At 37.8% G+C, this 17,662-nt stretch overlaps 1 protein-coding gene across 1 annotated transcript in view; it reads right to left on the bottom strand.

Annotated features, from left to right (window-relative positions):
* Positions 1 to 4,613: 4,613 nt before the first annotated feature.
* The window catches only part of TEC (tec protein tyrosine kinase), a 48,600-nt gene continuing 35,551 nt past the window's right edge, over positions 4,614 to 17,662 (bottom strand). Inside the window, exons 6-18 of the mRNA XM_032187536.1 lie at positions 16,325 to 16,365; positions 15,916 to 16,097; positions 14,932 to 14,997; positions 13,766 to 13,820; positions 13,520 to 13,599; positions 12,619 to 12,752; positions 10,967 to 11,041; positions 10,018 to 10,189; positions 9,629 to 9,845; positions 9,018 to 9,082; positions 8,139 to 8,257; positions 7,634 to 7,791; positions 4,614 to 5,821 (exon numbers count right to left, since the gene is read on the bottom strand). Coding sequence (XP_032043427.1) covers positions 5,744 to 5,821; positions 7,634 to 7,791; positions 8,139 to 8,257; positions 9,018 to 9,082; positions 9,629 to 9,845; positions 10,018 to 10,189; positions 10,967 to 11,041; positions 12,619 to 12,752; positions 13,520 to 13,599; positions 13,766 to 13,820; positions 14,932 to 14,997; positions 15,916 to 16,097; positions 16,325 to 16,365 — 1,442 coding nt within the window. The 3' untranslated portion in view covers positions 4,614 to 5,743. The remainder of the gene's footprint in view (positions 5,822 to 7,633; positions 7,792 to 8,138; positions 8,258 to 9,017; positions 9,083 to 9,628; positions 9,846 to 10,017; positions 10,190 to 10,966; positions 11,042 to 12,618; positions 12,753 to 13,519; positions 13,600 to 13,765; positions 13,821 to 14,931; positions 14,998 to 15,915; positions 16,098 to 16,324; positions 16,366 to 17,662) is intronic.

Below are 17,662 nucleotides of genomic sequence, written 5' to 3'. Positions count from 1 at the left end.
GTGTAAGCTGTTGATTTCTATTTCAAAATTTTTGAGTTCTGAGAAGAAACATTGTCAGGGAGTGCTGAGAGACAGCAGCCTGGAGCTATATGGAACTGAACCACGGGTCTTCAGTGTAGGTCCTGCTTTAGTTAAACTGAAGTCAGACTGGAAATTTTGACCTGATGGATTGGAGTTTCAGCAGCTCAAGCAAAGATCGATGCATTGATTTCTGCATTGAACATCCTCCCTGGTCTTTGGTAAGCTTCTTGCACAACACTTTCTCACCTCTAGATTGAAATAATATTAGTTCAGTTCATAACTCACTACCAATGAGCCTATGATGTTATTTGGTTGTAGGTCTTTTTTTTCTTTTTTCTTTTTTCTTTTTTGAAAGTGAATAATTTGATTAAACTGGCTTACATCTTGATCTTCTGTGAGCAACACAGGAAGATATCTATGTGTAGAGCTGCCGCCAGGTGCCGCAGCGATGCTCACGGCAGCGCTACAGGAAGTCTGCATTTCCTGCCAGAAGCTTCTCGGAGTTGCACACGCCCTCCTGTAACTGAGGCTCTTCCTTCCTTTATTTCTTTCTCTTCTTCTCTTCTATTCAAAAGCCGTAAGTCAAAATAATAAAAAATACTAAAACACCACCCACCCCTCCATTTTAAGGCAAAAAAAATTGCTAACTTTTTCCAACGCAAGTAAGAAATTGAAAGTAGATTTCTAGAAGTCAGAGTTTTCAATACTGCTTCTTCTTCTCCTTTCTGCTATGCCCTAACTCAAATCACAGGACTCAGTGGAATAATTCTGGTTTCCTTCAATTTTGAAACAAGGACCTTTTCTTAAGCAAAACACTCTGCATTTGTCAACTATTATGTTAGATTGTATATTTTCAACTATGTATGTTAGATTCACATACATACTAGCAGGTCACACTGATGTGTTCATCATTTAAAAATTAAGCAGTGATGGAATCAGTGAGAGCTGTACATCAGCAAGAAGAAAATCACATTTTGCATTTGCGTTTTGGACCCCATTTTTTGAAGAGAACAGCAAGACCTGTAAGATCTATTATATGAATGACAGACTTACTGCTTGGAAAGGACATAGGAAAGATATATTGGCTAATGGAAGAAAATATTCAGTAATTTTTAACGGCAAATTTTTTGTAAGGCTGTTAAAATAAATCAGTTATGGACCCATCACTGTTACCAGGTCCTGCTTCTCTGTTTCCTACATAACCAAACATTTTTCCAAAACTTCCAGAGAAATTGGTCAAACCTTGCGTCTTTTAAATCCACCGAAGGAAGATTTTTCCGGCACCCGCAGCCCCACTAGACCTTTCAGCCCACATTTCCTGAGTTATGTCAAAACATAAGCTACCAAAACACATTTGGCTTTGATCATCAGGAAGCGTAACTCATCATGAATCAATTAAAGTGGGTAACTTAAAACCTACGTTTAAATCAAACAAGATGAGAATTTAGGCTGTTGAATCTCCTTCTTTAATCAACCTCCTTCTTTAATTGCATGGAGAATTTTCTCTCTCCAACTTCTGATGAATGTTTGCAATCTCAAAGTTCAGCCATTCTACAAATAATTCAACATGGGAACAAAAATGTATCCCATTTCACTGCTTGTGTCTTTTTCTTTCCGGAAATGGCTATATTAGGAGGAAAACGCTTGTTTTTAAGAGTGTCATATTATCTTTCTGATGACAGAATAACAAGTAAGAATCCCAATGCTAATACAGAGCTATGATAACCTATAGGATGATGTCCAAAATTGGACATTTATCACACACAGTTTGAAAAGAGAAAAGATACCGTGGCAAGGAAAGCATGTGGAAGAAGTGGAAATCCTAGGAAAGTGGTTTTCAAGCTGGCCTTATAAATATCGAGCTTAAAATTTTGCAGCTGATATTTTTATAACCAACTTGGAGGCCTGAAAAAAAAATTCTGCCTGTGCACAATTAAGCAGATGGGATGCTAGAAGAAGAAAAAGATTGGCCTGTTGTGAGGTGAAACAGCTGTTTGCTTGAATAGCTGAAATACAGTCCCAACAAAACTTAAAAGGCACAGTGAAAACATGGAAGTCCTTCGTGATAGCCTGTCAGCAGGTGTTCTATGTCCAAAAATACCCTACAGAATGCTTTAGGTTGGTAAAATTATCTGTGTGGCCAATTCATGTGCAATCTCCCTCCTATCTTCAGTTATGCCTCCCTTTAATTTGTAGTCTTGGGGAAATAGTATCAAAGGACTTGATGAAAGCAACAGGTTAGAGATGAGTTTTTATCATTTGCATTTTATGATTTTATTTCATAAGCTTCTTGGCTTAAGCTTGTTTTTCTGATTCAATGTGTCTCAAAGCACTAGTAATTTTGAAATTGCTGTAGTCCCTTTCTAGCATATACATTTTTATAAAGCAAATCAGCTTCACCCATCAAAACCAAACCTTTAATATAACACACATTATGCCTCCTGATCAGGTATGTTTGCACCTTATCTAGTAGAAAGTAACAGTACAGTTTGCTGCTAAAAATACTTCGAAAGACAAGTTTTTAGTTTTTCACTTGTGTAGGTTTAGGCTTTCTATATTTTCCTGAGTTAATTCTGCACTGGAGGAAAGACAACTCTAGTCCTACCAAACTTTTTATTCATGTCTATCCTGTACATAATTTTAAGGACAGCAAGTGGGAGTATCTCTGTACCTGTCTGAAAAAGTAGATGTTTTGCTGAACCCATCATATACTAGATTCATATTCATGTAGTAATTTTGAAAGTAAGTCAAAACAAGGAGTCCAAATACAGATCACCTAAGCAGCACAAGAGGAAGCTGTTTGGCATTTTTATGGCAATATTTAAATCACTCATTTGCTAAGTATACAGCTACTGCACAAAACAATACTTCCAAGATAAAAATATGTGGGCCAATTTACTTACAGGTAGAAAGAATCATATCTGGCTGTCTGCTTATATTCAAATGAAATGCAAACCTTTCTTCATCAGTTGCGCCAGTAAAACACCCCTGTCTGAGTGCCTACTGTCTGAGTGCCTAGCTCTGCTCTGAAGCCTAGTAAAACACAAATACATTTTGACCCCACCCACTTTCCTAAAGAAAAAAAAAAAAAAAAAGTAGATACTAATCACACATCTGGTAAGTTAAAAAAAAAAAAAAATCTGTCTGCCTGTCAGCTTTCTAGAATCAAATACATACTTTAAAGAAAAAATATTGAACTATAATCAGTAGGGTTAAGTACTGCTTTAAAATGGGGAAAAATGCAGCAGATGTACCAGAATTTGGTTCATTTCAGATGAATTTTTGATCCTGGCATTTGAAAAAAAAAAAAAAAAAAAGTTTTATTGAGACAGAGAAGATATGAAGTTGTTTTAGTATAGCTGAGCTCATCCATAAGAAATGATGGCATGGTATTTTTTCCAATGTCTTCAAAGACAGGTTAAGTAACCAAGACAGCTGCCTCCAAATCTGTTCTGATTCATCCCAAAATTAACCATCTGAGGCTAGATTCAGCTGAAAAATTAAGTAATCTAGAAAAAAAGGTGCCTCATTGTTCCCAAGGAAGCATCAAACCCAACAGGGGATATGCAGAAATTATTCTTGTAGCATGAAAAGGCAAGTGAAGGGCAGGATCCAAAGTGGCATCCAAAGCACCCACCTCATTGAGGAAACTCCTGCCAAACTTCAGTACATTTAGGATATGTTTTATCATATATATTAACGTGTAATTATTGTTGAATAAAGAAACAGCCCTAAGGTTTACTGGAAACTATTAATCTCCAGGTTTTCCCATGCTTCATATATGTTTTCTGGGAAACATTGCTTATTCCTGTAAAATTCCTCATTACATACTGTTGGAAGTGTTGGCAATGCCATACTTTGCAGTGTCTCGGGCAAGAAACTGGGATTCAGAGAAGCAGCTAGAGAAGACAAGATGAGCTTTGCTTACCTTAGATCTTTCATGCTATTCTTTTCTACTACAGGTAGAAAATGCAAATATTTTTCCCTTCAACAGTATGTGCTGTATGTATTAATTTCATAGTGGTTTGGACTCAACTCTTTGACAGGTCTGTTTGTATAGCAGAGATAATCTTGTGAGACTTCATCATTAAAAAAAAAAAAAAAAAAAGAAATAATTTAAACCTTTTCTGACACCCTGAAATGGTTCTATGGAATACTACAGGAAAAGGAAACTATTTCTGCAGACAAGAGACTTCCTCCTTTTGAACATAAAGGCTTAGACAAAGCAGTGAGGGAAAGCTAAGACCCTACAACACTGACTACAGAAATGATAAAATGCAGCAATGATGGAATCTATTAAGGTAACTATACTTACCTTTAATAACTTTATTTGAAATAAACTTCACTATACTACTCTTTGCATGGAAACTTTTTTTTTTGGGGGGGGGAGGGAGGCAGGACAGACTTTAACAAGGCTGCAGAGACTTCTGCCTTCCAACAGAAGGGAAAGGGCACATAGCTATTAAGGAGAGTTTAAACTTTTCTGCATGAAACTTTTGATCATAGCCAAACCAATCAAATATATATTGATACTACAGTCTATATATTTAATAGAGAGTGTGTACACAAAGATACTTATATACATGGGCTATCATAATGGCATATTCACATGGACAATGTGATCACAAGAAGTTTGGCTTACAATGCACTGTCCTGACGGTAAATTAATGGCAACGCATTACACATTGTTCCAAACCATAGTTAACATTCATTTTATTTACACACACATGTAGTATGACATTATCTGTTAAAAACAGAAAGGTTACATCCCTGTAGGTATATATGACAGACAAAGACAAGCCCTCCTTTAACACACCTGAGAGTGTGTTTTCCCTCATTTACAAACCCATGTATTCAGTTGTATGTAAGACACAGTAGGACAAATTTGTTTGAAAATTTCAAGAGAAATACACAGAGTTTATATAAATAAATGCATGAAATTTATATATTTACAATACATACAGCATATAAATTATTTTATAATTAATCCAAAACAAGGTATTATGGTACACTGACAGCCAGTTGTGCTGAATCTTGGACTGATTTTCCATGAATAATGTCAAGACTAACCTTGCAAGATCTCCAGTGGAACAAACAGCCTAGAAGGGCTTGGGGCATATCATGGCTCAGTCCTGAAGCAAATCCTCTTCGGAGTGTTACATTGAACTGAAACTGTTGTTAACAACCTACCACGTGCAAATGAATGAGGCACATTTTGTGTTCTTGCTGCATCATAAAACACCCATCAACTGAGAAAAATAATGTTTCTGGAAAATCTCTAGAAACGTTTGAATGTCAGTAAATAGCCATTTATAGATACCTTCAATTTTTACGCATGCAAATCACTATTACTACTACTACTGCCTGTGTAAAGAGAAACTCAGAAACATGGACTGTACATACATGAATCCAACCCAGTAAATGCAAATTAAGCTCCTGGGCTTTGGTCATATTCTCTTTCTTTCTCCATAAACAGCACACGTTTTTGGCTATGCAGTGCTGAGTTTTCAGAGGAAATACTGCCAGTATTGCTGAAGGTAATGTGCTCATTTCCCAACATCATGTAAAACTATCTATTGAAGTGAATCAAATGTTATGGGTTCCCCACACTGTTTAGCAGCATCCAGCAGCCTACAGGGCCAAGCCTTTAAAAGGAAATGATGAAGCCACATCTCTTGAAAGTGATTTCTTCTCAATACTTCTGCTGATGTTGTCTTTTTTTTCAGAAAGCATCTTCATTTTCTGCAATGTCAACGATTATATGGAGCAAGTCTTCAAAAGTTGGGCGTCCCTCTGGTTTCTAAAAACAAAAGTATGCATAGCTGTGATCAGAAAGCAAAAAAGTTGTGCTGATTTCGGTAAATTCTTTGTCTCAACATCATTCCATTGCAATGAATTTGCTATTTCATTAAACGTAAACACATAAACAAATATGTGTTGTTGGACTACACCCTTCGTAGAATTCATTATTTTGCATAATGCTACATTTTTTTATTCCTATCTCCCTATCCTCCCAAATAAATGATTCTAATCTTTCTTTAGGCAACTTGTTCATGCTCCTAAGCATTCTGAGTGTGATTCTTTGAAATCTCGTCCACGTTTTTTGGACTGAGAAATGAGAAATGAGACTGCGTCATAGACTTAAGCAACAGTATTCTTCATTTACTCTATTTGTCTTCCACACGGTTCCCTGTATGTCATAACATCCTCTTTGTTTCATTTGGTTACATCAATACACTGAGGCAGTTTCTTTGCTGACCTTACTGATACAGTTAATTTAACATCTTTTCAGTGCCTGGATAACTTGCACCTTTCCTTCATTTATCAGCTTAAATACATTTGTGCATTTTGAAGATTCAGTATTCACACACTTTTCAAATCATTATTAAATTTATTAAGCAAGGACAAAGGTACCTACAGTTAATCACATTTTATGACAAAGACGTTGCCATTATTTGTGTCCTCTTTGTGATTCGTGAAGATTCTCTCTTTCCAATACTATGATTGCTTAGTTTTTGCTGTTAATAACCCCTCGTGAGATCAATACATTTTTAATCAATTCACTGATGGTCATATAAATTCTATAAACACATATTGATATGCACAGAGTGTTAACAAATAACTTACTGTTATTTCTTAGTCCATTTTAATGATCATTTCAAGCAGGTTTCCAAGTACAAACAAAATTTAATGGTCTACAATTTCCTAGTTCCTGTGACAAGCCTTTCTGGATTGTAGAAACATTTATTATTTTTCAGCCCTCCAGGGCACTGTTGTTTTTAATGTATTTTTTTGTTTCATAAACCAACTGCTTTGTACGTGTTAGATATCCACCAGTCAGTTTCATGACTAATTACTTTTTGTTCCAACACATTCTCCTTCAAGACAAGTGTCAGACCATTTGTCATCTTTATCACTGGAAAAGAGCAGTAATTAGCTCTTTCCATTCTTTGTTTCCCTGATTGCTCTCTCAAAATTAGAGGCAATTAATTAAACCGATCTATTCTTTCATAGACTTTCTACATTAATACCATAAAATCTGCTTTATGTTACATTAGTTGGTACTTAAAGTATTTAATTTAGTTTTCACATCAGTTGTATCAAAATTATATTTGACGACTCTTATATACCCCACTTTCCACTCCCTTCTTCTCACCTAAGGCTCATTCTCCCACTGACCTGAGTACAGGACAATTCTCTCTGCCTCACTCAGCTGGTTCTTTTGATATAGCAAATGCACAAGTTTTCCATCATCTGTCTACCAACATTCAGGTCTGGTCTACATCTCATCTCTTGTACCCTGTCTTTAATGCACCATCAGCAGTAGATCAAGGGGCACCTTCTTTTCCCTATCTTCCTCTTTATGCCTCTCTTGTACCACATGTACAGGAAAAAAACCTGCTCTTTTTTGTTCTACCAGCCAACAGCTATTATCTCCATATGAATATTGCTCAGGAAGGAAGGGCACATGAGTTAGTCTGCTGGGATCTCAGGCCTTGATGACCTGGTTACAGTCAGAATGCTGCAATACAGATTAATTGCTGTTGCTGGACTGGCCCCTTTTTTTTTTAATTCAAAGGGAAAACATCCCCCCACACCAAAAAATGCATACCTCCTGCCAGCACATCATCATGACTTCATACACCTGCTTACAGGCCAGTTTGGGCCGATATAAACGATGTCCTTGGCTAACCATAGTTACCACTTCATAGTTGGAACTTTTTTCAAAGGGCATTTTTCCTTCCGTAAACACTTCCCACATTAAAACACCTAAAGAATGAAAATAAACATTAAGAAAATAAACAAATAAGTTCTTAAAATAAATGTTTATTTTAAGCTCTAGGCTTTCAGTCTTTCTGAAAAAAATAGCTTAAGATCCATATTCTATAAGCAGTGTTCACCTGTGTCATTAATGAAAAAACTTTATTCTAGTAGCATGGATTTTAATAAGTAACAGCACTAATAACCTCCGTGAAAACATTATGCAAGCATAAAACCATGGTAAGCAGTTTCTCTGAACTTCTTCATAGACATCTGAATACTTCCAGATAACTGGAGCTTAACTGCTATTGACAAAATGTAAAAATAGTGCTTTGTTTCAATGATGAACGTCTTACCAAATGACCAGACATCTGACTTGCTGCTGAATCGGCTATAATTAAAAACTTCTGGGGGGCACCATTTCACAGGAAATTTAGCCCCCGAGGAGCTTGTGTATTGATCATCAAGGACATACCTAAAAAAGAAAAGCATTAAATCTTTCCGTTGGCCTCCAAGCGTACGCATCATAATTTAGATTTGGAGTTGAATTTCAGAAGCTCATATTGCCACCTAACGGCCATGACTTAGTAACACATGATAAAAACAGCTTCTTCAGACCAGCACTAAGGTTTCAGTCAAGGCACAGTTTGATTTTCTATTTACCTTGGAGTCTTGTGATTATTTAAGCTATACAACAAAAGTCTAGGCCACATGCAACTCAAATTTTTCTGTGTTACCAGAAAAAAATGATGCAAAATCGTCCATTTCTTGCTCTATTTCTCACTGGTCACTTTGGATTCAGATATCAAGAGACACGCAAGCTGAGTAGCACAGAATGGTGGCAACAGCCAAGACAAGTATGGCCAAACCCTGTTTTGTATTAGGGTTTTTTGGGTTGGTTGGTTGGTGGGTTTTTTTTGGTTGGTTGGTTGATGTGTTTTTTTTTCTTTTAAACAGTCAGACCACTGCGTTTGTTCAGAGCCAGGCCTTGCAGGATAAGGGCACACTTGATTCTCTAGAGAATACAGTTTTGCTTTTCCACAGTTGAAAAGATAAAGGAAAGAGACACATCACTACAGAACAAATAATCTTTAAAAGCACTGGAGAAATGAAGCAAAGGATGTTCCTTAGAGAAGTCAAAAAATATCTTTTTTTTCCTGTAACTGCTTGATGTGCATTCTCTTTCATACAAGAACAGGGGCTAGGTGAATTCTCCAGTATCACCATAACTATACCTTGTCATTCCAAAATCAGACACTTTGACCACTCCTGAATCATTCACCAAGCAGTTCCTGGCAGCCTGAAAAGGGAATGGTTAGAATTGGATTAAAACTTGCAGTCTATCTCAGATGAATTACAACAATAAAATGAGGACTTTGCCCTCATTTTGCTCCACAAGTTCACTGATTCACCAAGCTCAGTGGTGCATTCCCATTATGGTCCAGAATAAAATACGCATTTGCTCTTGATAGTGTTGTTTTTACAGCTAAACCATTTTGTAAAAAAATACCAAGAAAAATTATGATCTCAAGGGATTCATGAGCAGTAAAAATGGCACCAATATGGAATAAAGATACACTATTATTTCAGTGCAAACAGCTATCTACTTTTAATAAACATTTCAGAGCAATTTTGTTCCCTTTTCTCAGGAGAGAGAAACCTCTCATCTTTTGTGGTACATTGCAGCTTTAGAGATTTGGTTAGAACCTGAATAGCCAACTTAAACTACTTACAATCTTTTGTGAGAATAAAAGCTGTTATTTACGAACAGGCTGTTTCAAAAAGGAATAGATAAAGCCAGTAATAAAAATTTTAAGGAAGAGTATATTGCATAACAGGATGTTACCAGGTCTCTGTGGATAAAGCTGTTTCTCTCCAGGTACTCCATTCCCTCACATACATCTTGGCACATTGTGAGAAGGACGTCTTTACTGAAAACTCCACGTTTTTGTCTCAGGTAATTCAGAAGGCATCCGTGCTCCATGAACTCTGTCACGATGTATATAGGTCTCTGCTGTGTGCACACACCATACAGCTGAACTAATTTAGGATGCGTTAGTTTCCTGAAAAGGTTGAAATCATGTACTTATTACTTCCTCCACCCTGCACTAGCTCTTTACCCCACAAAACTCCAAAATACCATATGCCTGAAGTGTTTTATCTAGAATTAGTATATGCCATCAAAGGCCCAGAACTGGCACTTTTATAAGTGCCAAGGACCATACAGCAACTCACATCATCACTTTGGCTTCTTCGATGAAGTCCTCTTCATACATCGCACCTTCCCGAATTGCTTTGATGGCCACTTTGTACTGTGCCCTCCATTTCCCAAGGCGCACTACTCCAAATAGACCACTCCCCAGTTCTCTCATGAAAGTCAGCTCCGAGGGATTAATTTCCCATTTCTCTGAAAAAAAAGAAAAAGTGAGAGCCCCTTACTGTTATATAAGCAAACATGTTGAACTAGTAGGTGATAGAGAAGAGGAAGAGAAACCATAGATTACTATCAAATTGGGGAATTTAGGGAGAAAACTTATTCAAATTAACTTGAAAATGTACCAGTTCTACGTCTCACCAAAAAAAGAAGGGAAAATTTTAGCTAGACACAACTTTCAACTAGCTGCTGAGCAACACAGAAGGCAAAAAAACAAAATTTCCCAAAGCCAATAAATATATACTGATATTATCAGACTCGATTCAAGAAGATGTCATCATACAAAGTTCTGTCAATGCATAGAGACCGTTGGGTTCCCTGGTGTGCTGTTCTTAAAAATGGACCACTTAAAATGTTAAATAAAAGAAAAAAAGCAATACTTCTGCAGAGATCAAAGGGCCAAGGTTGAGTAAGAAGTCTGAAGGCTTATGAAGGAGGCACAGCTCTTTAATCAGGAAGAGCCCAAGGTGTCCACAAAAAAGTAGAGGAAGATGCTGAATTGCCCTGGAGCACCAGCAGCAGGTTCTGCTTCTACTCATGGAATTCCTTGGCACCACATGCCTGCCACCAGCTCTGATGCCTTTCTACAGCAATTCTCTCTGCAAGGATCTCAAATATACAACTTGGACCCATGTAAGATAGTATCACAGTACAAAATAAGTTTTTCTGAAAATTTTTAGAAAATGTTGTGGCAGCTTATATATATAAAATCAGAAAAGGTATGTATAGATCAATATAACACAAAGTTACCGTAGCTGAATCCTGCAGTTGTTGGTGCCGTTGTCTTCTTTGGGGTCACTGGGTAACGCAGCCTCGTAACAAGACCTGAAATTCAAAGTTAATTCAAGGATACAGCTTATTTCTGAAACAGTGCCAACAGCAACTCAGCTGCTTGTTCATTGCAGAGTGCAGCACTGGCTAACAATAAACTTACATACAGCTTTGACTCTATTTGCTGCTATTGCATTGTTTTGACTATTCAAAGTAGCTTCAAGGTACACAAGAGAGCTCACTGCATCTAACTTGTTGCATCATCTTTACTGGTGAGTTATCATCTTTACTGATGGATATAGACATATGTATACATATTTGTGCTTTACTGTTATGCAAGCACCAATGAAGGCTGACCAGAGACCACCCCTTTCATAAAGATCAGAAAGACTGTCTAAAAGGTTTTACGTAAAGTTAACGTGAGTTTCACTTTCACATTTATTTTGTACAGTGTTTCATATGAAAAAAAGATGCTGGGTACTTGCTGAATATTCTGCTAAAATCTTTTAGATTCTGTCACAACTTGATACAACAAAAGGAAAAATGAATGAAGCAATTAAAAATAATCAGCAAAATCAATTATAACAAATGAAAAGCAGGGTTAGATTTTGGAGCATGTTTTTCAAAAAAGCATTATCTAGAATATCACTGGGGAATGCTTGGTCATCTGAATTTCACATAAACATCTGGAAAACATAGCTCATGAAAGAAATAAAAGCACAGACTGAACTTAAAAAAAAATACTATATTAGTATCTTTGCCTTCAACCAGATTCCTAAACTCTCCCCATACTTTCATACAGTAGGTAGACACCAGCATGAGCTGTCAGCCGTAGATCTAGGTGTCCAACCTTTACAAAGATACATTTTCAGGCACTCACTGAAAAAAAAAATGCTGTTCTTCTCATGTGTTTTCTGTATGGGGGTTATATCATTTTAAGCCATGGTGACCCACAGGTAAGCACCTAGAGAGTACTCTGGGGCAGTACCATCCCTGCCCATCTGCTGTGGGTTATAGGCCACTGCTAGAGACATGACACGGAGCTAAATTAATGGTTTTTTTTCCTGACAGAATAAAGCCATTCTTCTATTTCACTGTGGATCAGAGCACACCGAACTGTCAAAGACTGTCAAAAACTAATTTTGCCACACCTTTACCTCAGCTTGTTCTGTGCTTGTGTCTCAGCCAGGAAAAAGGACCTAATTCACTGTACAGCAAGCAAATTGGAATGGCGAATGAGTAATATATACAGTGTTAGAGAAAGTATTGATAGAAAGAAAACACCGTCTGTCCTAAAACTAGAGGCTGACCTCTGTTGCTGGTGTCTATCCACTAGACTGAGCTAATAATAGGAATAGCGCGTGTGTGTATAATACATAAATTACATTTAAAATATATATGTTATATATGTATAATATATAAACATATATACATACATGAATATGCATATATATTTACATAAAACCTTTCAAATGATTGCCTATATTGAAGCAATGTGAAAATGCAGTCTCATGATTTCTCTAAGGAAGAAGTATCTATAAAAACCTAAAAGCCTTCATTCAAACCCTAAACACCCCACACTCCTTTCCAAATCAACTCACAGTGACAGGAAAAAAATGTAATCCATCTACCTGCTGCATTATGTTTGTGATACTCAATTATTTCTGGAATGGAGTTAAAGAGATGTTTTTCTGCGAGGTAGTACTGCTTTGGTGATGTCACTGTTTCTTTTATATGGTAGTGTCTTATTCCTGATGAGCCTTCTCTGAAAAAAAAAAAAAAAAAGAAACAATATAATAATACATTGTCATTTGTTTTGAACTTTGTAAGAGGAACATGTTGACTAGAAAAAGAAAGCTCGTTTTTCTTTAACAGGAGGCAACATACAGAACACACTAAGCAACTTTCAGACCTGAAGATCTGCACAAATGCTGAATGGACGTATTTGATGTCTCTGTATCTCCTCACACCATGCCTGGTGGTCCTATGCTACTTGTACTATGTCAGGAGAGGAAAGCTGAGACTGTTGTCATGAGCAGAGAGAATGGTAGGGGTCCCTTTGCACATCACCACAGCCCCAGGGTGAGCACCAATTCAGCCAGCATGGGTGCCCAATGTTACATGTTTCAGAAACATCTTGAATACCAAAGACCCTGAGCACTCATTGCTTGGGATGTTCACCTCAGTACCACAACCAAGTTGAAGATTAACCCATATGAGTTAATTTTCATCCCAGCTTGTTTCCCCAACCCAGCTCCCCACTTGAACATGTAGACTGGCACAAAGGGGAAGACTGAATGGCATGGGAGAGCCTCTTTCTTTCAGTGGCAGTTCAGATTTTCACTGGTTTAAAGCCAATGTAGCCTAAGCATGGAGTTGAGAGCTAATTTTCGTCAACTGTGTTTTCTAACATAGTGCTCCTTGCTTCTTTGTTGAGCTCTCTCCTGGCCTCCCCTCCATCGCAGGGGTTTGAATATGCATGCAAATCAATTCAAACAAGGCAGGGTATGCAGGGTAGCCACAGAAACTTACCCTCCAAATTTTGTATAAAGGGAAACTGTATACAGGCCAGGCTGACTTGAGTCTCTCACCACAAAACCACCTTCTTTATCCTAAAATGCAAGCACATCAACAGCTTTATACCACAAGCAATTTTAAGCTGTATGTCCTTCCTACTTGTTCTGTGATTTGCACATGCCAAAATTAAGCATTGGCTTAAATAGGAGAGACTAGTTTAAGCGAACATCGTGGTTCATACTGCAAGGCTGCCATACTCACCTCGTTTCTGAGGAGCTGCTCCGCCTTGCTTCGATTCAGGTTCCTGCTGTACCACCTGCAATGCAACATCAGCACCTATTACATAGTAGTGTTTACCCATAAAAATGCCTTGAAATCTGAATTCAATCCAGTGAGATCTCACATAAACCAATACATTTTAGGAAATTGGACTAACTTTTGAGCAAAACCACTTCTAAAACACAGAGGCATGCTGATGGTGGTGATTACTATGCATGGCAGCCTGAGAGCAGACCACCAGCCTAAAGGCAGCCCTCAAGCAGCTGTCCCAGTCACCTGCTGAGATGACTGCCAGCTTTCATTGGATTTCATTCAGTAACTCCACAATCACATGGTTATGATTTTCCACAGAGGACTGACCTACCACAGAACAGATCAAAAGTGAATTAAATGTGACTGCTCCACATCCTTGTGCTTGGTGAAGCAGCCAAATAATCACTGATGTTTCTACCTATTTCAGTGAATAGTTACAACAACAAAAACCACACGGCTAGCAAATGGTGTGGTGTATTGTTTTGAGCCATGCTGCCACAATGGTAGAAGAGCAGGGAAGTGGCACAGAAGCCTGTACTCAATTTCTGCTGTAGTGGTTTCACACAGATGATCTGGAGCAATCCTCTGTGCAGTGACCCTGAGCCATGTCACCAAGGTGGTAAGGCACAAAGTAGCTGGACCAGATAAGGCAGCTCAGTTCCTTCCTTCCCTTTCTGCCCCTTTCATGGCTCAGCCCAGAGCAGTGCAAGGCTTTAATGAGAGCCTCAAAGGTGAGAAAGCAACAAAGGACACATTTAAAATGGATAAATTTCCTTCTCTCTCTGTCTGTCAAAGAATTAAGAGGGTTTTGAAGTTTGATTGCTTATTTTTTTCTGCTTTTAATAGTAATATCCTAAAAACTGCATGCGTGATGGCAATCTCACTGACTTGACTCTACTTTATACATGACAACAAAAAACATTGAGAAGAATCAGAACAAATAAATACATATTTCAAATATTTAAGTTTAATCCATGAGATCAATGGTATATGTGTTTACTTCAATGTTTACAATAATAAACAGTTGTTTTCAAAACTTCAGAAATGCATTGTAATTCTTAAAGCCTAGCTTTTATTTTACAGTCTTCCACATTTTAATTCAAATGTTCACTTACTCATATTGATCCAGGTTGTTGGACTTCTTTCCTGTTACATAGTTGCTTGGGATATATCCTTCATGTCTAAAAGAATATATAATATGTAAACTGAATAAAAAGATGTAAAATTGCATGTCTAGAAGACAGTGCTTCATTCTGCTAATTACCAGAGGTCAGTAATGACTAGCAGTCATCTATTTATTACTGAGCCACCCACTTTACTACTCATACAGAAATGAACGTTTCACATCAACATTTCCACATTAGCTTTCACTGCAGCTAAAAAATCTGCACAGTCAGCAGAAGTGTCCAAGAAAAACAGCAGAAGTGGGGAAAACAAGTGACCTTTGCTTCTCTATCACTTCTGTGCTCAGATGTTGCAGTTGGTCTGTAGAAATGTATTTGTAGACCGCCACAGCAGCCCTGCTGTATCTAATAAGTGGCAATTACCCTTAACAGTTTGCAACATTGACCTGGTAAATATTGAAGTTTGGTAACTTCCGTCCTGAAAACCATAGGGTAAAATTTTAATCCAAGGAATGTAAAATTAGAACATCATAGTCATTAAGGCATCTCACTGCAACTCTCTCAGCGCATTCAAAGATTACCCCTAATGATACAGTTGTAAAACAAGACAATGATCATTCAAGCCTGGAAGTCAGAGCCTGCTGATCTGAATGTTAATCACGTCGCTCCATGGGCCATTCCCCAGGAAAACAGGAGTACTGGACCAGTCAAGTTAGGTTTTGCCTGACAGGAAATGTCATTGTTAAATGCTTTCAGTTCTGCAACAGTCTTTGCACGCAAACTCCACAATCTACTGAGAACCACACTTCTTTGTTTGGGTTCTATGTGGGAACAAAGATATGGATGACATTTCAGGACTTATGTCATAAGTGGGGTCTAATATTGTTATTTGTTGATACGTAATCAATATGAACTACTAGAACCTGAAAACAGCCTTATTAACATTATATTGAAAAATAAAAAACTCATGCTTACCCGTATTTGTCTCTTGCCTTCCACCAGTGAATGTCATTCTTCTCAATTACTGTATATTCTTCACCTTTGTCTAATCTTAAATCATGACGTTCTGTAGGCTGGAAGTCATACATTGCCACCACTATCTCCTCCTCTTCACTGTCATTCTCCTCAACCGGAGGAACAGGTGGTGGCGGCCTTCGCTGAAAATGATACAAAATGATCATTGTTCCACTTTGCTCCATGATTCCACTCCACCCAGTACCTACTCTTACACCACTGCAAAACAGCCGAGCATCCCAGAGGCAAAAGCTGGGCTAGTTCTGGGTTGCCCCAGGAGAGAGCTGCAGTGGCTAGGCTGACCGCAGCACTGCAGCCCCAATGGCATTTGCTTTTCAGCCCCCTATTCATCAGCAGCACAGACACCTACCGTATTTTTTTCTGGCATTGGAGAAGGCAGCGTCACTACACCTACAAACAGAGCACAGAAAAAGATTCATGTTTACTTTCTAATTCAAAAATTGGATAAAAGGTTTAAACTTCAGATAAAGCTCTAACATCTTAGCCTTCAGGATAGCATAGTAAGTCAGGAAGCAAAACCAGCTCCAAGTGAGAAAACATTGGTTAAGTGCTCTGTGACACTGTACTAAATTGGCCAGCAGGCAACATTCACAGCAGGATTTGGTGACATCTGTGTCACACCACAGCATGCCACACAGACGGCTCCAAGCCAGCCCACGGGCAGGGATGCCTCATGGGGTTCCTCCAAAAGACTCCTGGAGTTCAAAACCATGTCTTGCTCCTTAATAAGGAATAATAATAGTAAATACATGTAAATAAATAAAAAGAATATAAAAAGGAAGCAGTGTTCTTCTCACCATGATAATCTAAAAGTCTGCTCCTATTAATATCTATTCTTATAAAAAATATATGTTTCCCCTGATTCTTGCTTTACCAAATAAGGCACAAAAGTTGTATTTTTTGTATAAAATCGTGTAAAGATGTATATATATATATAAAAAAAAAAAGCAGTTTTTAAATTACTTCTCAGGTCCAAAATTATTTTTTTCTCCTGTGCTGCTTTTTTCCACTTCAACAGCTGAACTATGATCTTGCAGAATAAGGTCAACCACAAGCCACTGTTTTTTCTTCTTTTAATGCAATGAAATACACAATTCCCCACCTTTTAAGGCCCTAATGTAGGAAATTTTCCAGGCACTGTTAATTTCACTAGGAGGTAAGCGTTGTTGCAATTACTTTTATTACTAAGGAGTTTTCCTTGAATCAAAGACAGACAATTACTGTATTGTCATAGAGGATAATGCTGCAGTGAGGGTCACACTTCCACATCTTTGCATGCTCCAGCATACACTGCAGAGCACGTACAGGCTGTGGTTTGCATGCTGGAGGAGCCATATGCATACGGAAGTCATGGTTCATCCAGGTTCAGCATATGGACGTTTGCAAACTTTTAGGAAAATTGAGCCATGTGTCTGTAAATGCATTAAGCCTAGTTACATTCTCATACCATTTTCACACTGGTGTTAATAACACCAATTCCAGCAGGGTTGTTATTCCTTTACACGGATACACAGAAGTTATTAATTCAAACTGGAGAGCTGGCAAAGATCAGATGAATCTCTTTCACCATGAGGTTTTAACCTCAGTCTGAGGTAAACAGTTGGTCAAATAGATTTCAGATGGGAAACACAAGCCAAGTGGAAAATAAATTCAGCAACCTCAATGATTCCTTTCAGCTGTCTCCAAA

The sequence above is a fragment of the Aythya fuligula genome, chromosome 4 (genome assembly GCF_009819795.1).
Source record: "Aythya fuligula isolate bAytFul2 chromosome 4, bAytFul2.pri, whole genome shotgun sequence".
NCBI lineage: Eukaryota > Metazoa > Chordata > Aves > Anseriformes > Anatidae > Aythya > Aythya fuligula.
This window is presented reverse-complemented; position numbering and strand designations above follow the sequence as displayed.